The sequence below is a fragment of the Siphateles boraxobius genome, unplaced genomic scaffold, assembly GCF_051911475.1.
Source record: "Siphateles boraxobius isolate OS27281-9 unplaced genomic scaffold, OSU_SipBor_1 66, whole genome shotgun sequence".
In the NCBI taxonomy this organism is placed as follows: Eukaryota; Metazoa; Chordata; class Actinopteri; order Cypriniformes; family Leuciscidae; genus Siphateles; species Siphateles boraxobius.
In genome coordinates, this window is record NW_027509193.1 from 17,914,718 (window position 1) to 17,940,599 (window position 25,882).

The 25,882-nt window shown below is 39.9% G+C and overlaps 2 protein-coding genes across 11 annotated transcripts in view; both read right to left on the reverse strand.

Annotated features, from left to right (window-relative positions):
• The window catches only part of lrrc4ba (leucine rich repeat containing 4Ba), a 44,131-nt gene extending 40,790 nt beyond the window's left edge, over positions 1 to 3,341 (reverse strand). The window contains exon 1 of one of the 2 annotated variants that reach the window (XM_077212642.1): positions 3,109 to 3,341. The gene's annotated coding sequence lies outside the window, so the exon portion shown is untranslated. The remainder of the gene's footprint in view (positions 1 to 3,108) is intronic. The other variant, XM_077212641.1, reaches the window with a different exon arrangement.
• A 9,761-nt stretch (positions 3,342 to 13,102) lies between these two features.
• The window catches only part of med25 (mediator complex subunit 25), a 33,090-nt gene continuing 20,310 nt past the window's right edge, over positions 13,103 to 25,882 (reverse strand). For 3 of the 9 annotated variants that reach the window (XM_077212644.1, XM_077212646.1, XM_077212643.1), the window contains exons 16-20: positions 17,916 to 18,005; positions 17,666 to 17,737; positions 14,992 to 15,147; positions 13,775 to 13,883; positions 13,103 to 13,627 (exon numbers count right to left, since the gene is read on the reverse strand). In XM_077212644.1, the coding sequence (XP_077068759.1) occupies positions 13,521 to 13,627; positions 13,775 to 13,883; positions 14,992 to 15,147; positions 17,666 to 17,737; positions 17,916 to 18,005 (534 nt within the window). In that variant the 3' untranslated portion in view covers positions 13,103 to 13,520. The remainder of the gene's footprint in view (positions 13,628 to 13,774; positions 13,884 to 14,991; positions 15,148 to 17,665; positions 17,738 to 17,915; positions 18,006 to 25,882) is intronic. The other 6 variants (XM_077212648.1, XM_077212645.1, XM_077212650.1 and 3 more) reach the window with 3 other exon arrangements.

Genomic DNA, 25,882 nt, shown 5'->3' on the forward strand with positions numbered 1-25,882 from the left:
AAAACGCTGTTAACATTTACTCACCATATTACTCCAAACCTGTATGACTTTATTCCCACAAAACAATATGTTAGTCAGGATAACAGTTCAATCACTAATCACTTTCACAGCATCTTTTTTCATATATTCCACACAATGTACACAAATGGTGACTGAGTCTGTAACTTCTGCCTAACACAAACCAGCTCTGAGCAGCTCCAGAACTGAATTTTTTTGAAGTTCAACAAGGTGAAAGACAACTGTTTACCAACAAACATTTGTCATGATTCTGGCCCAGCTATACCTGGTTTGCAATGTGAAATGTTATGTGATGTGTCATGGCTTACGTTGCCAGGGAAGGGAAAATATATATGATAATGAAAACACATTTCTGCTCTCTTATATGTACTCCAGTTCAGCCTGGGGTCTGTGTAAGAAGCCGTAATCATTCTCTTCCAAAATGACAGCAAACTCAGGATCATCTGATCACCCACAATTTCCACCTCATACTTTCAACTTAAAATCTAAATCCTTTTACTTCAGTAATGTCATTGCAATAATATATCTCATCAACAGCATCTATTATTATCCAACAATGCACAGAGTGATAAGGCAGAGCTTCATTCCATCCATAAATAGCATGAGAAACCTGTGTGAGGAATTGCACCCTGTTCCTTTAGCAACAGATGCCCAAGTCATCACCAGCACCACTCGTCAGACAAACACACACACACACACACACACACACTATCAGGGAGCACAGCACATGCCTATGGGCTAAGTCTCACTCAGCTCAACACATCAGCATTTAAACCTTTCGTTTCATGTGTCACAGATAACAGCAGTAGATCTTCATTCATTGCGCTTAATCTGTTTGTTTCTTGTTCGCGAGCGGTGGAGCTCGAGCAGTCGAGCAGACAAGCCGCGCGCGCTTTAGAGATTTATCACAGGCCACACAGTGCCTTCGTATTTACACACATACATCAACGCGCCTTTCAAAGTAAAAACACTCAATCATTTTCCAAAAAATAATCCAAAGTTTGAAAGCAACAGATTTAGGGGTTGCTACATTGGTTAGGCTATTGTAAATCAAGAAACAGCGTGACAAGTAAACTAAAGAAAATGCGCATTCGTGAGCATCCTTTAGACTCTGAAAAATACGCATTGAGAGGCCGATATTTGTTGTTATGCAGAAAAGTCTAGAATTATGTATAGGCTACATACCCAGCACCAGTGCCATAGAGAGAAAGAGTTGCGACACGCTTTGATGTCGCCGCTATTGCTGTCACGTGGTTCATGTAAGCCCCAATAGTTCCAAAACATACGCTGGCTGTCATGTTCTTCTATGGGACAGACAGCAGCGATTACATTATTGAACGGTAAATATAAAATAAAACACACACCCAAGTACTTTTTCAGCTGTGACTGCATTATTGCATTTAGTTAAGGTCAGTTTTGCATTTGGAGAGGCAGGGTGACAACGAAATAGCCTACTGTATATTACTTAGATAAATGTTAGGGTTTTTTGGAGGGAAAAGCTTAGTGTTCATGTTCGCATGGGTAGTAGCACTGGCTTTAGCGGCTCATCTGATGATGGACGTCTCATGATATTTATTTTAGCACAACTGGGCTGTATTAGGCTATTGATCCGTGATCTTGCTTATAAATTCCGATTCAGCCATTAGCCTACCTTCGTGATCACACAAAGAGGTCTGCAGTGGCGGTCCGTTCAGAATTCCAACCAACATAAAAGATAAATAATTACGCTGTGCATGTACAAATGAATGATTTAGGAGGGAAATGGACTGCTCCCATAACGTAGAAAGCAACGACTATATTTGCAGCAATGTTCGGAAAATATTAACTTCATAAAATGAAACCGGAGAAATAGTTAATGAGTGAATTAACTATCCTAAATACGTAGCTAAATAACTGTTAACGGGATTCATTTCAGTATGGCTAATGTACCCCTTCATCCTACCCCAATCATAGACTAAACCATTTATCAGAAAACACACACAAATACATGTATACGATGTACTGTGTAAAGGTAAACATATTTCAAACACACTACTAACCCTAACCCATACACGTAATATATTAATTGTGCATGTATGTGTGTGTGTGTGTATATATATATATATATATATATATATATATATATATATATGAATGCATGTGTATTTATGTAGGCCTATATGTATTACACAAACACACATTTTGACAAATATGCATATATACACACATAACCTAGCCCATTTAAATAAATGAATTGTGTGTGTGTATATATATATATATATATATATATATATATATATATATATAATTATTATTAATAATAATAATATTATATACATCAGGTTACCGTAAGTTAGCTAAAGTAAGTGCCACGTAAATAGCTGCAATTAACCTATTATCTTCCAATAAATAGATTCATGAGAGGTCGGCTAATGTGTTTAAAAGTAAAGAAATAAAGTAATTTCATTAATTTACCAGCGAGCGTACTTCGGAAACACTGAAAATGAATGGGGTTCAATGCTGGAACTATCAGTGTTTGGAACTATTGGCTGATCCACGACACGCGTTACTTCCGCATTCCAAAGTTCCTATGGCGGTCTATGGGAGTGTCGCAACTCTTTATCTCTATGGCACTGCCAGGCACTAACTGAAATAACGGGCGTTACGATGTATTTCTGTATACGATGTATATTCTAAGGCAAGGTGTTTAAAACGAATCAGCTCTCATTTCTCGTCTTGTAATAAGCAGTCCTGTATCCTAAAGTAATCCATCCATAATTTATGTCTCTAGGTTACTAAATATTGGTGAAAGGTGTCTCGACAGCACAAATTCATTAGTTTACATCGACGCCCGGACACACGCGCAACTGGACACATACAGAGACACACACAACTGCCGCATTAATTCCTTTGTACTTATTGACATATTAAAACACGGTTTTCGTTATTATAGTCATTAATACAGCTGGCAATTAATATAAAATACAAAATAACAGTTTAAAACGCAGCTGTTTGCGTTGGCTATTTATGCACACATTTCCTAGACTACCAAAAAAACAAAATGTTTTTTTTTCCAAGTAATAGCCTACTACTAAATGTTTACAGTCTTACCTTGACTCTTGTCCCTTTGATTTTAATCTACATATATCCGTCAGAAGCTCTGGTGCGGAGTCGATGTCTCCTCTCGCCTGTCTATCTCCGTCTTTCTAGCTCCCTCGCTGTTCAACCCATCTCTCTCTCTCTCTCTCTCTCTCTCTCTCTCTCTCTCTCTCTCTCTCTCTCTCTCTCTCTCTCTCTCTCAAATTTATTCACCCTTTCGCAGAGCTGGAAGCAGAGCACTGTCTGCCTGTGAGTAGTGGCGGGTCAGATGGAAAAATACACGCAGAAAGAGATACCAGCCAACTTACCACAGTAGGCCTACGTCTGATGATGAAATTTCGCATGTCACATATTAATGAGACTGGAGGACATGTAGTGTGTTTAAAAACCGATGAGGTAAATTAAATATTTTTAGCCTGAACCAACTGACACAACAGTGATAGCCAATTAAAATAACGATTCAAGTGCAAAAGTGACATGTGAAGGTGAGATGTCAATCCGAACATTCAAGTTTAAGTGTTTGTTAATCAAACCTAAATGCAGAACCGTAAACACTGCAAATAAAATGCTGTAAAAGCCAGATTAGTCGTTTTAGATCTTCAGACAGACCTAAACAAACCCCCTATTTCAATACGAATAATATTTACCAATCAGAAGCAAAACAAGTTTGCTTCCGGGTTCCCATATATGGACTTGCACGTTCACTATGGCTGTGAAAGTGCAAAAAGGCGAAAGCTCATCAAAAACATGTCAATTGGAGTTAAGAAGAATTTTTATTCTTGCCATCATAGTCCGAAAAGTCCATTCAAGAAGAAAAAACGCACATATGAGGCTCAATGGCTAGACCCTTTATGTTGTGTGCTGCGTTTGTCCAATCAATTATGTGACACTGCAAATAAGAAAATTAACCCAGGGTTTAGGAATATACAGTCTGAAACACTAGCGTACGAATACTCAGGATTAATTGTTAACAGTTTAGAATGATCCAGGCCTATTTCAAGTGTGAGAAGCCGTATGGAGATCACTCGCGATCATTCTTGCACCGATATTTGAATTAGGGGCTGTTTACACAACACCGTTTAAAACTTTTTTTGGGTCCTGCAAATGCAAATTTTTGAAAATGGGTTTCAAAGTTCACGTTTTTGAAAAGGATACTGTCATTGTTTCCCTGTAAACAATAAAAACGTGAATTTGTGCACATGCGTATTACCTGTTCAACCTATAGGCACGTAGTGTTTCTTTACAAAGTGGCATTGCCAGCTAAAGGCCTGGCAGCATAATACAGCGTTTTTAGTCGTTTTCACAGATCCCGTGTGAACGGGGATTGTTTTGACAAACTTGCCGTCTCTGTAGGCCTACGTGAAAAAAGCAATGGAAAATCTTTACCGTTTATAGTAGCCTATACACCGTTGTCGTGTAAACGTAGGCCTATAGACCTTATGCGCCAGAGAAACAACGGCGCCGCCATCTTTAGAATATTGTCGTTGAACTTCCGTATTTGCTAAAATGCTAACTCACTTCCGCGTTTTGGCCTACAAAGCGACGTCATAACTTCGTCACTCTATATAGGCCTACCCTCAGTGTAAACAGTCACGTCATGCGCATGTGTATTACGTGTTTAGTCTATATAGACATAGTGTTTCTTTACAAAGTGACATCGCTAGCTAGCCTACTGCCTGCCAGCATAATAGCCTACCGTGTTTTTAGTCGTTTTCACAGACACATGATGGTTTTGACAACGTATTGTCTTCTGTATGCAAAAAAAATTAAAAAAAAGAAAAACTTCTCCATTATTAGTTCATATTTACTTCATGTTTATTGCATCACTTGTAATACAAACAATTTAAACTAGAATCAGTGTTATTTTATGAGTATGTGCTGCCGAATTACTCTCGTTCATGCGAATATACCAAAGCCACAGTATTGTCCTTTCGCAATGGTTTGGGCAATAAGAGAGACATAACGTGTAGCCTTTGTAAATCTCTTATTCACAGGAGCAATTTCTTATCTAATGAGCAATGGCGCAGGTGAATGTCAGTTAGACCGCATTTCATGCGAGTCACATCAAAGCATGCAGGACATGTCAATCAATCGATGCACTCTATGGTAGAGACAGACAGCTGTCCTTTTTTGATACGAGACAGGCCTGATAAAGCATAAGGATTTCCTGCTTCACACTTTGTGTGTTTGTGTAGGTATTATATTTATGTGCGTATGTATGCGTGTGTGGTACAGAACGCATATGCACGACCAAAACATGTGCGCGCTCTGCTTAAGATGTTACGTTGGCATAGCAACTCCGAGGCGCATACAGTAGCCAAATCCGCCCCCTGCTCGTGCTCCTGAGCACCCAGCATCTGGCTTTAAACGCTTCACCTTTTCTTAACAATTTAGTACGAGGTTGCGCAGAACATCGCGATAAACAATTGTGAGGGATATCGCTCAATACACGGTGCGTGAGAACATGAGTTGGTGATTGGAAGAATTTGGGGTAAATGAGGTGTGAGAGGAGGAGGGAGAGGTCAGTGGAGGAGAGATAGAGAGAGAGAGAGGGGGGGGGTGGATATATCATATGGCTGATAAGCACAGAATTGATAACATTCTAAATTCAGACACAAGGAATCAGTCACTGCCTCTCCACTTTTAACTCTTCACGTCCGACTCTACTGAGAGTTTGCTGCCCGCAATAAACGTCTGAGAGATGAGATTACGGCTGACTTTACCACCCTATACCTTTCTCTTTTTTTTCTCAGGATGGATATGGAACACAGCTGCTGTGTCTTTCAGCCTAAAATGATATTCACACTCGGCTACGGCTTCCTCAGAGGGGCTCGTACTACAGGTCAGTGGCCAATCCCGGCACCCTCCGAATCAGCATGCCCCCGAACGAACCCCCTTCGTCCTTCTCTCCTCAGTCGTTCTCTGCAGCGCACTCGCTCCACTGACATCACATCTATACCCTTAGCTCTCTTTGAATACACCCTCCCCTTCCCTTCCTGCCTTTTGCCCCCGAACTGTGCTCTATGCAGTAGTAGAGGAGGCATTGTTCACAGCCCACAGCTCAACCCTGGAATTCTACCCCAGTGGGTTCTCTCTCTTTCTCTCTCTCCTTCTCTCGTCCAGTTTCAGCATCCTGCTCCTTCCTCTCCCTCCCTCTCTCTCTCTATTAAATTTCCAGTCACACAACAGTGCAGTGGATATCCCTCCCTCCCTCCGGTTTCTCTCTCTCTACCTCTCCCTCCCACTCTCTCTCCTCTTTCCAATCTCCTCCCCTCTCCCACAGATACCCTCCTATGTTGAAATCTTCCTGGATCTCTGTGTGTCTCCCTGTTGACTGCTCTCTCTCCGAGTCAAAGCCCTCAATCTCCATTGATTAAGACTGCAAGCTGTCCCCCTCCTCATTTATAATCGCCTCATCTCTTCCGCTTTCACCCCAATTAAAACCTTTCTCTTTGAGCTCCCCCCACCCCGACTCACACTATCCGGCATGGCAGTTGTATACGTTGCGCAGTGTGTGTGTGTGTGTGTGTGTGTGTTGGTTGACCATGTGGACTGTGTTTTTCTTGGTCATTCTCCATCTTTCGGTCTCCCTCGCGGGCAGCTGAGATTTGACTGATTATTTGGACACCACAGGCCATTAAATGAACAGTGATGCGGGCCGGCTGGAGGATTAATGCAGTTCAAATGATGAAGACAGATCGGACGCGCTAGACACTATAAGGCCCTATGAGTGTGATTACCGCCCTTCATGGGGAGCTGCGGGAAAGCGCACGGCCCTTTGAGCACTGCACTGTTTTACTACCTTTAGCGAACAAGGCGCGTTTCACGGCAAGCGTCGGAATTAATGCTCTCCGCCATGTCCTCACAAACCTGAAATACTCCCAAACCACAGTGTGGGACGACTGTGCTCCCGGGATGAGTTTCTGCTCAGTTTTGCAGTGCCTGCTAAATGTTTTTGCGATGTGAGTCAATGACGTGATGCTGTGTTCATTTGTTCAAATTTACATAGAAATGCTATACACAAATTGATTTGAATACAAATATGTGATGAGCATGTTTTTCATTTTTGTATTCAAATCATTTTTTGTGGGAATAAAGTTAAAAATGTCAGGATGATACAATTCTCCTGATCGGGGTCACAGTTGGCCAAATGGGTGCCCTAAGCAGAATTTTATTATTTATGGTTTTATTGAACAACACTGTAAAAATACATAATGTAATATAATAAACAGTCATCTTATGGAATGTACATTATGTATTATAACAAATGCCAGCAGAGCAGCCTGGTGACAGTTGTTGTTACACTTTACAGCATAATCATATCCTTGTTTAATATTTAATATTGGTCAAACAACACTTAATGAAAAAGTCCACTTAATCTTTAATATTTTGGGCACTTTGCAGAGGTGGGAGTAAGTCACACATGTGCAAGTCACAAGCAAGTCTCAAGTCTTAACCTTCGAGTCTCAAGCAAGTCCAAGTACATTTTTTATAAAGGCAAGTCAAGTCACTGCCTTATGTCAAGCAAGTCAAGTCAAGTCGTAGCTTGGGTCACAAGTCACTGGCAAGTCATACAAACGTTTGAAGATTTCACTGAATTTATATATTAAAATAAGTTAAAACTACAGAAGTTGTGGACTATGGTTTTATTTGCAACTTTATTTTTTTTAATATATGCATTTCCACATATAGCTGATAGGTTACTACAATAAAAATCTAAATGTAACTGAAATTAGGCCAACATTAAAGCATGAAAAAATAAATATGCCTCAAACATTGCAGAAGACCATTAAAAGGTATTAAACAATTCACAATTCAAGTATAATTCCTATGCGACCAAAGGCATTCTTCAAACTGGCATCCCCTTAATAAAAGTTATATATTTTTAATTATGAAGTTAAAACCGCCAATGATAAATTGTAATGATAAAAATTAAACGTTCATATATTTTAGATTCATTGCACACCAACTGAAATATTTCAGGTCTTTTATTGTTTTAATACTGATGATTTTGGCATACATCTCAAAAAATGTTGCATATCATGAAAAGGGTCTAAACGAGCTATTAACCTAATCATCAACTAATTAACTCTAAACACCTGCAAAAGATTCCTGAGGCTTTTAAAAACTCCCAGCCTGTTTCATTACTCAAAACCGCAATCATGGGTAAGACTGCCGACCTGACTGCTGTCCAGAAGGCAATCATTGACACCCTCAAGCAAGAGGGTAAGACACAGAAAGAAATTTCTGAACAAATAGGCTGTTCCCAGAGTGCTGTATCAAGGCACCTCAGTGGGAAGTCTGTGGGAAGGAAAAAGTGTGGCCAAAAACGCTGCACAACGAGAAGAGGTGACCGGACCCTGAGGAAGATTGTGGAGAAGGACCGATTCCAGACCTTGGGGACCTGCGGAAGCAGTGGACTGAGTCTGGAGTAGAAACATCCAGAGCCACCGTGCACAGGCGTGTGCAGGAAATGGGCTACAGGTGCCGCATTCCCCAGGTCAAGCCACTTTTGAACCAGAAACAGCGGCAGAAGCGCCTGACCTGGGCTACAGAGAAGCAGCAGAGTACCCACAGTCTGAGTACCCACAGTCAGTGATGGTCTGGGGTGACATGTCAGCTGCTGGTGTTGGTCCACTGTGTTTTATCAAGGGCAGGGTCAATGCACCTAGCCATAAGGAGATTTTGGAGCACTTCATGCTTCCATCTGCTGAAAAGCTTTATGGAGATGACGATTTCATTTTTCAGCACGGCCTGGCAACCGCTCACAGTGCCAAAACCACTGGTAAATGGTTTACTGACCATGGTATTACTGTGCTCAATTGGCCTGCCAACTCTCCTGACCTGAACCCCATAGAGAATCTGTGGGATATTGTGAAGAGAAAGTTGAGAGACGCAAGACCCAACACTCTGGATGAGCTTAAGCCCGCTATCGAAGCATCCTGGGCCTCCATAACACCTCAGCAGTGCCACAGGCGGATTGCCTCCATGCCACGCCACATTGAAGCAGTCATTTCTGCAAAGGGATTCCCGACCAAGTATTGAGTGCAAAGCTGAACATAATTATTTGAAGGTTGACTTTTTTTTGAAATATGCTAATTTTTTGAGATAGGAATTTTGGGTTTTCATGAGCTGTATGCCAAAATCATCAGTATTAAAACAATAAAAGACCTGAAATATTTCAGTTGGTGTGCAATGAATCTAAAATATATGAAAGTTTAATGTTTATCATTACATTATGGAAAATAATGAACTATCACAATATGCTAATTTTTTGAGAAGGACCTGTATATATACATACATACATACATGTGTGTGTGTGTGGTTGTCTTCCCAAAAACATTATATTAAAAATGTGTGATATTTGATTTAAAAAAATATTTTACCTAAAAAAACGTGACTTTTTTTTTCTTTTTTTATCACGTGTTCAAGGTGTAAGGAAAGGCATTGAGTTCAGACATTAAACTGGACCTTAAGAGTGAATTTCTAAGAAATGGAATTTGAAAAGATTTTTCACTTTATTTATCTCGAACGTTCTTCTTTTAAGAATTTCCCTGATCTCCACTACATATCCAGAATCCATTTGTATGGTCTGGTATGTTTGAGTGCGTCTACTGTTTTCATAACACTTTTTTTTTGTACACAGGTCCACCAGACATGTGGCAAATGTTGCTTCCTCTCCGCTGCATTGAACCATGTCAGCAGATTTAGCAACATCAAAATTTGCTATTCTCAAGGGCATGTCAGAATACATCAAACGCAGTAAGTAATTCATGCCATGTTTGTGTCAGGCCCTGTATTGTCCTTTTCGGATGACAGAAAGGTGGGGCTCCTGTTCTTTGGGTGCCGTTGAAAGGTAGCATTACAAAACAATATATGCAACATGATGTGTGATGTAACCATGTGCGACACTCCACAGCCCATCAGGCTGTTACTTACAGTTGCATTAAAGTTTAACTATTGCATTAGCACAAAGCACACTTGCACTGTTAACTGCACAATGTTAACACTTTGTTCAGTGCTGATTGCCTAGATGCTTGAATGTACAGATGAATATGTTCCCTGTGACAGCGAATATTTTCTGAATGAAAGCTTAACATTGCAGGAGTGCTTTAAATCTAGAGCTAGACTGCCCAACAAACACTTCCTGGTCATGGACTAACAAATCAACACAAACGCTAAGCCATACATAGAATTTCTTTTGTTTTGTTTTGTCGGGATCTCGCCTCAACTAGTTTTACATTTTTGAAATCTCAATTTAAAAGTTGTCTTTTTCCCCCTTGGTCCAGGGGTATCAAAAGCTATATATATATATATATATATATATATATATTTGTTTTTTACTTTAAAAAAAGTATTTACAGCCAGATTTATCTCATATTTTAGATTTAATTAATGTATAGCCTATAGTACTTGGCTTACAATGATTGAGCATTAAAGTTAGATAATACTAATCAAATATTATTCTTCATTACTATAATTGGGCCTCCCGGATGTGCCTAGAATGCATAAATCCAGCCCTGTTTGAAACTCATTTGATTTTTTCATGTGGAACACAATGAGTTATCAAAATATCAAAGTTCTTCTTTTGCAGTATAAAATGCATGGAAAGCAAAGGAACCTGGGTTTAAATTCCGACCTGATATAGATTTGTATATACAGTTTTTTCATGTCGTGTCTTGCCTGGGGCACGACAAGTGAGCCAGAACTGCCTCTGGTGCTCCTTCAAAACAAAAGGTACATGACAACATTGAGTGGAATGGGGAGATTAAAAAGTAAGTGGACTGAACGCATGAAAACACAGTGAAGACTGCAGCGATGACCAATACGAGCATCATGAAAGTGCCACTGCAGTGAACCTGTTTTGATAAGCTCTAGTGTTGCCTGTCTGCACACTGTTTCTCAATAAGCTGTGCCATTGGTTAATAAAATTTTATATCAGACCTCTCAGTTGCGCTTCCTGTTCTTAGCTGCATTTCAGTCGGTGTACCACGTCATCTCAGGATTCGTGGAGGGCTTAGCCTTGCTGTGAACAAAATGCATTACATCTTTCTTTATCATTTTTTTCCCTTCCCATTCAGAGAGAAGGCCAGCATGGTGCTCCTGTGTGATAAACTTCTCCACTGTCAGAATACAAACCATTTTAATGCTCCCTCATGGGCACGAAAACCCGAAGCCCTCAATCTTTACCGAGATACTTGTGTTTTGCATCTCGAAGGCCGTCTAAAATCACAAGAAAACACCTGCACGCTGAGCCTCCATCAATGCACATCAATTAAGGTCACAGATGCATCTCTGCCCCTGAGTACTAGCGATTGTGCCGTTTTTTTCCGCCAGTGCAAGGCAAACGTCTCTGGAGGTAAAACGACACTCTACTTCCGTTCTCCTGCCACTGTGTTTTATATTTAAAACAAAAGTCAGTCAAAGCAATCGCTCCCTGAAACAAACTCTGTGGCTTGTGGCCCACTTATTCCCTTGGCCACACAGCTCAACGTCGTTCGAGCAGACGCTGCAAGATTAAATGCAGCCATACGGACACTGGAACTGCAACAATACTCACTCTTCCAGATGAGTGAGCAGAATGGCCCAAGTCCTCACGTTTAATATACTGAAGCAGAGGGCACCAGTCATCACTGTCTGCGCTGCAGCGATTTACTTGCTGCGATGCTACTCCAATGCTTTATTTAGACAATAACGAGCCAGAAAATGTGCATCAACACACATCAAACTGTGATAAGTGCAAACAGTCTGCGTATCCCAAGGAGTGCCATCTAAACCGAGCTGGCATTAAATAGCCACATCCGCAGACTGAAAAGTGTGAAAGCAGAGAAGGAAAAAAAGCAAGGGCGCGTAGAGCACAGTTGTTCAGCGGTGACGTGACCTGGATGGCAGCAAAAGGGATAAGCAGCCGCCACTGCGAGACAGAAGAGCCTCTATCTGAGTGTATGCAGCGTGTGTGAAAGAGGGATGGAGAGAAAGCTTAGAATCAGATCCCAGTGTCAGCGTATCTTAGCAACCGTCTCCGTCTCCCAGGTGACAGGGACTAACATCACTTCCTGTCTGTGTGAGAATGTGTGTCTGTGTACTAAGAGGTCTGCACGTGAAAAAGCACACAAAAACGTGGATGCTAGTGCAAACGCTTGACTGCTCTCTGACCGGAGGCTGTTTAATTCTCCTGTATGTCAGCATTTGATAACTCGCATTGTGCTCCCATGTTCCCATTACTGGTCCGATAGGTTCAGAACATGCATTCCTAATGTGACAGATATAGTAATGTTCCACACAAAGCTTCATAATTAATGCCTCAGGGTGCACTGAAAGAATAAGCATGATGGAACAGTCACATTTAGTGATGGCCATAAAAATTGTTTGCTCAGCACACAAGATGGTTAACCAGGATTGTTCAGTGTCAGATTATGCATATACGTCCACACTGATCCAAGATATCTCCGTATATGTGTGGATTGTAGTTGTACATTGTGTCTGTGTCCAGCCTGATTATGTGTTATGCCAAGGAAAGCGTGGCCAAGTGCTGCCATCTGGTAGAACTACTTGGCACAGGGGTCCACTGTATGATTCCATGACATATTGGAGTGGTTAATTTTAACGCTGTGACACCATTTGGCAGAATCGAGCGTTTTGCAACATATCGTTCAGTCTATTTAAGTCACTCGTCCGCCCCCATCACACCACTAACAGGTTAACACACAAATACTTTGCCTTAAAGAGATAGTTCATTTACTCGCCATCATGTCATTCCAAACCAGTAGGACTCTCTTTCTTCTGTAGAGAGAAGAGAAGAATGTTGGTAACCAAGTTTTGGTTCCCTTTGACTTCCATTGTTTGGATATTGCTTGTCAGCATTCAAAATATCCTATTTTTTGTTTAGAAGGAAAAAAGAGAGAAAAGAGAGAAATGCATACAGGTTTGGAACATGAAGGCGAGTAAATGATGATAACATTTTTGGGGTGAACTATCACTTTAAGGAAGACCTTGAATACAAAAATTGCTTGAGAAAATTAAGTTTATTTTATTTTCATAAAACAACATTACTAGATTTCAAAAGACAAATTAAGAAAAAGTAAAACTTTCATAAAAATACATTAGTAACCGGATTCGAACGATTCATCTCGAGGCGAGAAGAGGTGTAGAATGACGAAAGAGCCTGTTTTTTTTTTTAAATGTCTTGCTCTTCAATCCCATCCGTGCGAAAAATCGTGTTACCGCTCAAATGATACGGTGATAGGCTTGTGTTTAAATGCACCAACGAATACATGAGTATCAAAATAATGTCCTGATCTCTAAACACCGATATTCTTCCCCTACGTACTTGCTTATAACTAAAAAGTATAAAGAAGAGCTTAGATGACTCTCGTATTCCATAATGAAACCTCTGAAGCAAAGAATGATGGGTAAAGCGGTCCTTAGATAAGGTCCATAAGAATTTCATCCTCCATGACGCTTGAAACTGAAGGCATCCCGGGATTCTGTGCGACTGGCCCACGTGGTCCTGTAGGGATCATCAGTGGACCTGTGGGAATGTGAAACTTAATAAGTAAATGTAATAAAAAAAATGAAACAAATAGGTGAACACACCACAACAAATAAATGAAATCTCTTACACAATTAACAAGGTCACAGATGTGATAAAAATACCGTACTGGAAATGAAGTGTTACCTTGGTGAGGCTGCCTCCACTGAGCCTGCATCTGAGCGCCCCCTCCTGGTGCTGGATGGACCATCTGCTGGATGGGATGCATTCCCTGCATGCCCTGCATCCCACCCTGCTTAAGAGAGAGAGAGAGAGATGAGATGATGGCATATCAATGCAAGCCGAACTGTGAATGGAGAGATGATTTCACAGGTATGAAGGGGTCAGTCACATTCAAGGGCGTTGTTTTGGTTTGAACATTGGGGGATTGAAGTGTGAACCATTTTAGCATTTATGCTCTCTCTTGAGATTTATTTGTTTGTTTATTTATTATTGCAAAATGCACTTTTGTGATATCTTACCTATTATCTACACATGCAAAGTTGATAACATAACTGCAATTAGGTAATAGCTTAGTTAACAATGACTTGTTTACATAGGATATTTGGTGTATTCTATATTATTTTGGCATCTGGAACCTTATCTGTTTGACAGAATTATCTACTCCAAAGTCCCATGGGAAATCAACGTGAATTTACGTAACTTTTTTTTGAACACTGAAAATGTTTATTTCCTACTCCTAACAGTTCATAAGGCTCTTAATGATTTTGGCTATGTCTGTCACATTTTACACAAGGGGAAAAACTGATTGTGTTGTCCAGACTTTAAACCTCTTGATTCTAACTTGTACTTGCCCTTATGACAATGTACCATAGTTCTTGCAATCTTTCAATTGTAGCATTTGTTACAATAAGGCTATAATTACAGGTAAGTAATTTAAGGGTTCCCCCTCCCCCTCCTCCTCAATGCTCATCCGGGTTGCCAGATTGAGGACATGCAACAGAACCGAGCCTAATTGACAATGTAAGGCGGGGAGACTTGTAAGTTTATGAGTTGACTTATCCCTGTTTTAATATGCTCCCATTCATAAAGATTTTTTTCTTTTTATGTCGGGTAGAATCTGTGATCTCGGAGTTGTTTGCTGGTTTCCATGGCTGCAATACTCTGTGTTTTCCACCAACTGGCAACTCGGCGTGTCAAAATACTATTGGGTAAATTGGAATATATTGAATATATATGGAATTATATTTTAAAATCACAATTTTTTTTAAAAAGACCCATTGGATTGTGACGTCATATTACGACCATTGCAGCGTCTGTAGAAATGTTGCATGCTCAAAATCTAGTGTGACAGTGGCTTAAGGAAGTGGTGTGGTCATGTGCTATTCACTGCACACACTTACAGGTTGTTGGCTGAGGAGGAGACTGCGGAGCTGGGGGTTTGCGCCTGGGTTTGGGAGCCGGAGCATGCCACCAGGAGCCTGGGCTTGAGCTTGGCCCTGATTGGGCGGAGCACCAGTGACTGGCGGCTGTTGATTGCCTGTTGCGGCAGCTCTCAGCTAATGGAAACCAAAATCACACACAGTGATGAAAAAAGAAAGCAAGTAAACATTAGAAGGCACTGCTGTAAAACACTATATTGCATAAGTGCTAGTTCTGTGTGAGAGAGCTGTGAATACAGACCACTGTAACTGTGTTAATGGTATTAAATGGGACATTTTTCCCAGAAGTCCACTTATAATACAAGTCAAGGCTTCCTACACCAAATACAGTTGTAACTTATTTGTTTTACTTACATTACCATTTTCACTCTATTATATAGAATATAGATATTCAGAGTTTTGTTTGACACAGTTAGTAAACTGAAGTAAACTGGATATTAATAGCAGAATTGTTTCTTCTAGGGATGGAAACCATAGGAAAATGTAATGATTCCAGGGGTGGAATAAATGCAATTCAATATTACATAAAAATATAAAACAATGTAGTAGCATATTTCATGCATTATTTATTTAATTTTTATAAATAAAATACTACTGACAAATTTCATCTGTATTTTAAACTAAGCGTTGTCATAAGAACAGAAACTAAACTTACTGAAGGCTCAACAGCCTTATGTAAAACATGTGAGACACTGCTAGCGCTGAATGTTTTTGATTCATTAAAAATAACCAACTCGACAGTCATTCATTCAGGAATCGGTCTACATTGCTCTCGCAGTATGATTTGTATTCACTTAAAAGAACCGACTCGTGAGAGTTATTTATTCTAGAATGGGATGGACTGCACTGGTTGTGCTGTATGGTTTATGTCGGTTGCTGTCTAACTGGGAGTTTCTTGGACAGAATAAGCTGCAAAGCAGACCAGACTTCATGACAATGTGACACTATCCTCTTTCTGACCTTTAATCAGGCTGTATCTTTAAGACATCTATATGTAAATTACTTCTGTTATGTTTGGCTAACCTCTTAGCATTTGAAATGAGTAACAACTCCACTGTCTAGATGCTGAATACTGAAAAGGTGTTGATATGTAAATGAAATGAAGGTGACTATGGCACATTTTTAATGACACGCTTTTGCAGCTTAGTTTCATAAACGGACTAGACTTACACTACCGATCTAAAGTAAAAAAAAAAAAAAAAGAAATTATTACTTTCATTTAGCAAACATGTATTAAATCAAATGGGGCAGTTGCTACAAAATATTTCTGATAATTTATCCAGGTTTCCACAAAAATATCAAGCAGCACAACTGTTTTTAACTTCTTTGTGTGTGTTTTTTTTTTTAAAAGCCTTATTTTTCATAAATTTCACCTTTATTGTAAGCCGCTTTCTCCTCTGTCATTTGAACGACCGGTTGACTTCCTGATTCTATGAAACCACTCCCTCAGAAACAGGCAATGGGCTCAGATTGGTTAGTTGGGCCGGTGTGTTGCAATTGGCTAAACTGCGTAGCGCGCGTTGTCCGGAAACTTCACGCCCATTACCTTTACAGTCGAAAGCTGCATGTGCTCCGGTCAAATGTAAATAATGGTGTTAATAGTGTCGTATCAGTTTGAGCCAGAATCAGACCCAGAAAGCGGCAATGAAGAGAGTCAAGCAGAACCTCCCCAAACACGGATCTTACATAACGTTTCTGAATCGTACATTTTTGCATTGTTTTTATTCTATTCTACTATTATTATATAAGAATTTCGATACACTGTTACTTGAAAATGCTACTGCGGCTTGTTTGCTTTTGAGATACGGTTTTCTCCCTGATTAAATATTTAATATAACTGAATAAATGACTGAGTAATACCATTTTTTAAAGTTATTGTTTTATCGATATAATGAACAACCGTTTATCTATTCACAAAACTTAGTTTACACACAAAATGGCATTGAACTAACTGGCTACTATAAACAAACAGTGTTAGCATTGGTTTACGTTCTTGATCAAATCGAAAAATTACGTCAAAGTATGGAAAATACATTTACAAAATTAGTACATAATTACAAATTCAGGTCCAAAATGTTTGAACTGCTCTCCACTATAACTCTTCCTCTTCGACAAAGCCGCAGAAATATGGCCATGCCCCCTTTTTTGATATTCCAGAGGGAGGGTTGATGTAAATGTATGGGTTAGTTACGTATAAAACCCGGGAAGTATCTCGTTGTAGTCTCATTCGAGTCGTTTTTGTAGGCATTAAACTTCCTGATTTTTAAAAGACGATATCTCTGCTTACGTTGAACTTTCAGCGCAGCAACTTTGCAGGTACTGTTAATGCACCAACAGCAACATTACACACTATTTAAAATTAAAAAAGTTAAATCGCAATCAACCACCCCTTTAACATTGCTAATAATAAGTAATGTTTCTTTATATTACTGTTTTACTGTATTTTGGATCAAATAGATGCTGTCTTGGTGAGCATAAGAGACTTGTTTCAGCAATGTCCCCTTTAACACATGGTGCTGTTCACAAGATTGGTGCTGAAATGGCAGAAAATCAAGTGGTGAAATCCTGTGTTTGCAGGAATCGTGGTCCTGCGTGTGTGCATACATGCGTGTATAATTGTGTTTCTGATTCTCACCATGTTGTTTTGTCTCTGCTGGTCCTCTATCAGTGTGACCTGACTGACGGAGGGCAAGCCCACCACCACAGACTGAGGCAGAAAGAGAGGGACAGAGAGGAGGAGACGAGGAGGGTTTAGAACAGCATGCACATTCCATCTCAGGCCGAGGAGAAATACAAACCGGGTGAGTGCACAGGGCAAGAGAGACAGAGAGAGAGAGAGAGCAGGGCAGGGGAGAGAAGAGAGGGGAGAAGCACTGCTGGTTTACCTGCTGTTGCACGTTGCCATGCGTAACAGGGATGGGGCCTGGTGGTCTGTTGAGGAAGTTCTGATTGGACGGGACCTGTCCAGGTTGCATCTGACCAGCATTGTTCATCCGAGAAAAGGACATACAATGAATTACTGACAGAATAAAAACAAATGTAGCAAAAGCACACTTCAAGCAAAATAGCTTCTTGGTTTCTGTGAAGTGTCCAAAAATCCAGTTCTTTTCATGATGGTGTATTTGTTTTCATTATTGTGCGTTGTTATGCTAGAGTTCATGTGCATGCACATTTTCAAGTGTGTGACTGTGGCCTTGTTCACACTAATAAGTTTTCATTTGAAAATGTATCTTTTTCCCTCTCCGTTTTGGCCTTCCGTCCACACTGAGATGGCATTTTAGTAAACAAAGACTGAGCTTTTTGAAAATGCACTCCCAAGTGGATTCATTTGAAAATGTTGTTGAAAACGGAGGTATTCAAAAACAAAGACACATTTTTAGTCATGAGAATCATATTGTACTGATAGATATCTACGTTTATACCGGTATTGTGCCTGTTATGTGCGATTCACTTTCACACTGTTGCTAAAGATATGTTTTTTTTGTACACTCTTCATATCACAGTCCTGCAAAGACGACAGAAAATATACTCCCAATTGCTGTTCGGCGGCAAAACATGAGGGCAGTAGCGTTTAGACCAGTGGTCGACCGATATATCGCCATGGCCGATATATCGGCCGATATTTGGCTTTTTTAAAATATCGGCATCAGCCGATAAGTTTTTCTGATTGGCCGATGTGTTGGAAGCGGGACTTTTATTTTGACGGCGCTGCAGACTTTTATTTTGACGAGCGGCGCTGAGAACACCAGCACCTGAGAAGAGAACGGCAGCGCCTGATCACACAGCGCTCACTCACATTCTCATCCTTCATTAGTTTACGATCTCTGTCAGTCAGATCTAATACTTTGTTAGACAGAACCGGTGGCTACAGAACTGGTCAAAGAAAGTAAATGGTATGCGAAAAAGTAATACGTTTGCTTTTATATTATTTGTAACCGAAAAGGCAAACAATCAGCCTAAAATACTTTCTCATTTACCGTCAACATTCAGCAAATGCGCATCTACATAATTTAAACAAATCTCTGAATATCTAAAAAACATTTAATTTCACAAACCTTGCAGATTTAATCGAATCCAGCTGTGATATCTTGTGAAGTGTGCATTTGTATCCTGCATAAACATGTTCCTGCGAGTGACGGTCGGTCCGTGCGAAGTGAGTGAATGCGAACAGAAGATCAGCTTCACAGGAGACTATATCGAAACACTTTAAATCCTTCATTTTAAAATATGCTGGCTATATCCAGCTGCCCACTGTCTCATATTCATGTCGTTTTCACTGTGTGCTGTATGTAAAATTAGCGTTACCTTGTCAAAAGTCAAAGTAAAAAAGTGTTTATTTGAAAAAATATGATTATCAGTGATTACTGATTAATTACCAGATTACTGAGTGCCCTGTTACAGTGTTTACTTCCTTTTTATTCACATATTCATATATTTTTAAACAATTACTTTATTTGTGAAAAATTCTGTAATAGGATTGCAGATTCAAGAAGTTGCCATCTAAAGTATAGGGCCTTTAAGCATGTTTATTTTAAAGATTTTTAAATATGTATTAAATTTATCAAATTTATTAAATATTGATTTATATAAATATAAAGTGTGTGTTTGTATATATATAATATGTATATGTGTGTGTGTGTGTGTGTATATATATATATATTAGGGCTGGATGATTAATCAAAAAATAATCGAAACCGAAATTCAGAGGCTAAAACCGACGTAATTTTACCATGTCGGTTATTTCGGTTTTTTAATCCTATTAATATTTCCGCCCACTGTGTGTTAATGTACTTTCCCCTTAAAACATATTACCGCGTGTATATTCACGTAACTCCGCCCCGTCCAGTCTGCGACACTGAAGCAACATGAGCCCCTTTCACACAGCGCGTTGATCCCGGGAAATTGCCAGAACAAACACCTTCTGTGAATGCAAACACGACCCGGGATTGATGCCAGGTTGGGGACATAGTATCATTGCCGTGTTCAGCTCCGGAACGCGCGCTGTGTGAACAAAAGCCGTAATCAATGCCGTGTCGTAATGATGGCGCTAAGCCGGGATTGTTCGCCAGCGTGAAACGGTTCTTAATGCGCTAGTTTATGATCGAATCAGAGAAAAAAATAAGCAAACTATAGACGCCGCTGGCACATGTCACGTGTCTTTGCGGGTTGTGTGTGTCTGTGTGAACGCACTCTGTTGATTCTGGAAAATCACTGGCAGTGTGAATGAACCAAAGTCAAACGAACCCGGGTCAAATCCTGGGTCACTTTATCCGTGTATTTTCCGGAATCTCTGTGTGAAAGGGAACTCTAACACTGAGTCAACTCAGCAACAGGAGCCGCTTGTACCAAAGAAACACGCGAAAACAGAGAGAGACTGACAAACGCACAGCAACACGAGCCTCCACTCCACAAAGCAGGTTTCCATAACACAAGCATTTACAAATGCTACACAATATGAAAAGGATTAGTTTTTTTAGTTTTATACAAGTTATATTTTACTTTTAAGATGGAAATATTTACAATAATTTATTTTGTTTGCAAAAATAACTATTTTCTACATTTTTAGGAAACTTTCTTTTTACATTAAAACTTAATTACTTTTTTATAAGACGTTTTTATTTCAAGCATTGTATGCTTTGTTTGATTCAATTGTTTGAAATATTTAATAAGTAAGCATTAAAAGCTATCTGTGTGTTTCCTTATTTTAGAATCACAAAGATAGGATTATGCATTCTTTCATTAAAAAAATAACCGTGAATATTTACAGTATAAGCCTTGCCAGTGACACATGAGAAATAATTTATTTAAAATAATCGTTCATTAATCGTAATCGAGGTAACTTGTTCGATTAATCGCGATTATGATTTTAGCCAAAATCGTCCAGCCCTAATATAAATATATCTCGGCTTTATATCGGCCATCGGCCCCCCTGCTCTCTAAGATATCGGCATCGGCCATCAAAAAACTAATATCGGTCGACCACTAGTTTAGACCAAACATACACTCACCTAAAGGATTAATAGGAACACCATACTAATACTGTGTTTGACCCCCTTTCGCCTTAAGAACTGCCTTAATTCTACGTGGCATTGATTCAAAAAGGTGCTGAAAGAATTCTTTAGAAATGTTGGCCCATATTGATAGGATAGCATCTTGCAGTTGATGGAGATTTGTGGGATGCACATCCAGGGCACGAAGCCCCCGTTCCACCACATCCCAAAGATGCTCTATTGGGTTGAGATCTGGTGACTGTGGGGGCCATTTTAGTACAGTGAACTCATTGTCATGTTCAAGAAACCAATTTGAAATCATTCGAGCTTTGTGACATGGTGCATTATCCTGCTGGAAGAAGCCATCAGAGGATGGGTACATGGTGGCCATAATGGTCAGAAACAATGCTCAGGTAGGCCGTGGCATTTAAACAATGCCCAATTGGCACTAAGGGACCTAAATTTTGCCAAGAAAACATCCCCCACAACATTACACCACCACCACCAGCCTGCACAGTGGTAACAAGGCATGATGGATCCATGTTCTCATTCTGTTTACGCCAAATTCTGACTCTACCATCTGAATGTCTCAACAGAAATCGAGACTCATCAGACCAGGCAACATTTTTCCAGTCTTCAACTGTCCAATTTTGGTGAGCTCTTTCAAATTGTAGCCTCTTTTTCTCATTTGTAGTGGAGATGAGTGGTACCCGGTGGGGTCTTCTGCTGTTGTAGCCCATCCGCCTCAAGGTTGTGCGTATTGTGGCTTCACAAATGCTTTGCTGCATACCTCGGTTGTAACGAGTGGTTATTGCAGTCAAAGTTGCTCTTCTATCAGCTTGAATCAGTCGGCCCATTCTTCACTGACCTCTAGCATCAACAAGGCATTTTCGCCCACAGGACTGCCGCATACTAGATGTTTTTCCCTTTTCACACCATTCTTTGTAAACCCTAGAAATGGTTGTGCGTGAAAATCCCAGTAACTGAGCAGATTGTGAAATACTCAGACCGGCCCGTCTGGCACCAACAACCATGCCACGCTCAAAATTGCTTAAATCACCTTTCTTTCCCATTCTGGCATTCAGAAGATTGTCTTGACCAGGACCACACCCCTAAATGCATTGAAGCAACTGCCATGTGATTGGTTGATTAGATAATTGCATTAATGAGAAATTGAACAGGTGTTCCTAATAATCCTTTAGGTGAGTGTATAATGGTGAGTGAGTGCGACCTGGACGCATCAGTGAATGGTGAGATATTTTGCTAAATATAATGATCCTGCCAGAAGAATAGCATGAGTACTTGATTATGTCTGTTCCGTCGGCTTAATCCAAGCTAGAGTTTATGAGGCTTTTCGCATGCACAATAAGTTTATTTTACTTTTTAGTGTGGCCGTGAAACTTTTAGAAAATGCTTGAACACACTAGTGTCGATAGAAAGCGTTTTGAAACGAAAACGCAGTTTCCAAATGTTATATGTATTTTTAAAAATAAATAAATAAATCATTGGGGGTTGTCATATGTTTTGAGAATGCAAGACACACACAAACACATGCCTATCTTCATAATTCTAGTTTTGAATTCGACCCAAATCCAAAATTTCACTTGCACTGCATTGCAATATACAGTGAGAATCCAAAGTTTCAATACTGCTCAAAACCATTTTTTATTCATGAATAATATTGCATTGCATATAATGTGTGCTGGTCAATAGTCTAATATTAAGAAAGCCCTAGAAAACAGTAAATAAAAAAAATAAAAAAACACTATCATCGGAACATTGTACATTTAAGATAGGCTACATAATTTATTATTCCAATATCCAAATATGATACTAAATCTCACAGAAAAAAGGGCTTTTATTTGAGACGTACTGTCTTTGAATTTGAACATTGCACATTTTAAACAGGACACGCATTAGCTGAATAAACGTTAAACGCCAATACAAACATATTTATAGAAAATAGTTGACAATGAATAGACAGGAGTTCAATAATAGCAAAACGAACCACTTAGGCTATTCTAAAAAGAATAACAAGTATAAGCAGAGACAATTTATATAGAGACATGCCACTTGCTCAATCCTCAATACAACTATATAGGGAAAACCCAAAACGCCAAAGTTGGCGGTTGTATCATGCACATGTCCCGCCCCTCCCGCTGAAAGCCAATCGTCTGCTTTTAACAGTCAAGCCGGGAAAAATGTAAGCCTATCGTCTGGTTCCACTGACGCATGCGCACAGTTGAGGTTTGCGAAAGCGGAGAAGATAAAGTATCACCTGTGGGGGAAAAGCCCACCTTTAAACCTTATTTTGGCGTTTCTATACATGCAGTTTTTATGTCCCGGTGACCAGTGAAAGTGCAGATCTGACTCTCTGCCCATTCATTTAGATAGGAGCCTGGTCTTGTTAGTCCGAAATAGCTGGCCGGAGCCGTTGCCAAGATGGCAGCCGAGTGGCATGACTTGCCTAAAAGGACTTTGGTATAAGCAAAGCCCGTATACGGAAAGCCTGTTCACTCCCTATTAAGTCCTGTTGTACTCAATTTTGGTTGTCGTTCCACTAGAGTTCCACTGGGGGCGATCGCTCTGAGTGCAAAATGAACGAGAACTTATGTCCTTTCGATTTTCGTACAGGTTGAGTTGTTGTTGCCCATTACACGCTAGCATTCTGCTAATGAACGCTGATTGGTCAGTGAAGGACTGATTACGACCAGAGATAGTGCCTGATGGCATCGTGGCATCCGAAGCGGGACCAGAATGTGTGTGTGTATTTTCAGCGTGGTCTTTTAAAACAACAAAACAAAAACTGTTCTAGCGGTGTATTTACCTGTGTCAGCGGTGTTGTCGATGAAAAGAAAGTGCAGAGCGCGAAAGCACCAGAGGGACTGAAGGATTGCCGTAAAGCAGTTCAGAACCCGGAAGTTTACTGAGTGAACGTTCTCCCCATATTAGACATTCTCCGGTATAAGTTAGACGAATCCGACAATAAGGGCTGTGTTAACAGTAAAACGTCCGTCATTTAATGAATTTTAAAAACACGGATGGATAATACAAAATGCTTTCTGACATTTTGACAGAAAAAAAACACAACCAAGAACAAAATTTAAACTAAGCCCGTCAATTTTCATTTTACAATTATCTTATCTCTCTGTGTTTGTGAGAGAGAGCTCACGCAGCACTGATACAACGGTACTTTTTAATCTATAAGTAACTAACGCAATAGTTTTCATACAAAATAAATATGTAACATAATTAGGTACTTTAGTTATTATTAACACAATAACGTAACACATGCAGGCTACGTTTCTCAATACTGAGAATTTATAAATAACGTTAAATGCCCGTTTCTTCAGACTCGCGCTTATCAGTAATCCACAAATCACAGAACTTTCATAATCACTAAGCCATAGCTATTTTAATTTTATTTAGATTTATTGTTCAGCAATTACTTAAGCATTTTATAATTTGCATGGCTGAATGATGTTTTCCTCTTATCTGAGTGACCATGAATGACGGAGTATTTTAAGATAATCCATGCGATTGCGATCACTCCCGTGTGATAATCGAATCAAGATTAAGTTACTCAATACAATATTTCAACTTTCCACATCCACCCCAGCCCGTTTACCTTCAGGAGTCAGAAGTACCGTGACTAAGTTACTGTATTGTCCTCGCTTATGAAATCCATAGACAGTAAAAGAAATGAACACAGCGACCCCCTGATTTCAACGAAGAAAACTGAAGCCCATTAGAAGCACTCACTTCCTGATGGCTGAGCGACTGCGCAGGCTCAAACTGAGCTTGATGACAGTCTAAATCTTGATGACAGTTGTAAAAAATCTTGATGACAGTTGTAAATCTTCTAGTAGCTGTGCCAACACAAATCTGAATCACCCAATTCCTCAAAAACGTTGTTGAAATATTTTGTCTAGTTGCTTTTATGGACTCTCTATCTATGGGCTTCTCCCTTGACTTTATGCGACAAATCCAACAGTTTGTATCCAAAAAAAAAATATATATTTACAAATTGAGGAGCACCCAAGGCTGCGAGGCTGAAAGCAATGGATATATACAACAAGCAGCCGCACTCACAGCAAAGTCATTCCTTTTGTTGACCATTGGGCACTAGGCATGGATGCCATTTGAGTAGGACTGCTTCATTTGTTCACTGCATTGCCACCATCACGGGCTTGCATGTAGCTAGCCTCCATGTCCCCCCGATTGCCGCATAGACAGTAAAAGATTGCCTGCGAGCTTCTCCTCCTGTCTATACGGTAATTTCTCTACTGTGCGACAGAGTCGCGTGGTTATGACGCAATCGTTAGCCTATTTTTACAAAAACGGCTACTACAGGGCCAAAACGTAAGATACAAAGTAATGGAGCCTTTTATTCATTGTCGTGTTTCTTTAGAAATAAATAATGGACAAATGAAGTCTTTGGACACCTCAGATGTAAAGTTATTCGCTGTCAAAGTGACGCCAAAATGAATGGGAGTCAATGGAATGCTAACAGCAGGTGATGGTCTGCTACAATGGCGGTCCCAGGGGAGGCTTAAGTTTCCGGCTGATGGATTACCCTCCTGATGAAATCAGTCAGACGGCAGAAGAGGGATCGAGCGGGATTCTTTATAGAGAGCCTAAGTCCCTCTCCTCCGCTTCCGGCTCATGGGACCTTATTTCGGAAAAAATATGTATGGTAGTCAATGGCGAGAGACAACTTATCTTTTTATTCCGTCTGAACTGTGCCCTGAATAACACATATGATGTTTGTCAATTTAAAAGATAATTATGAAAGTCAAGAAAGTCACAGTTTATCATAAAACAGAAGAGTAACATTTAGTTTTATGTGAAAATCGCTTAAT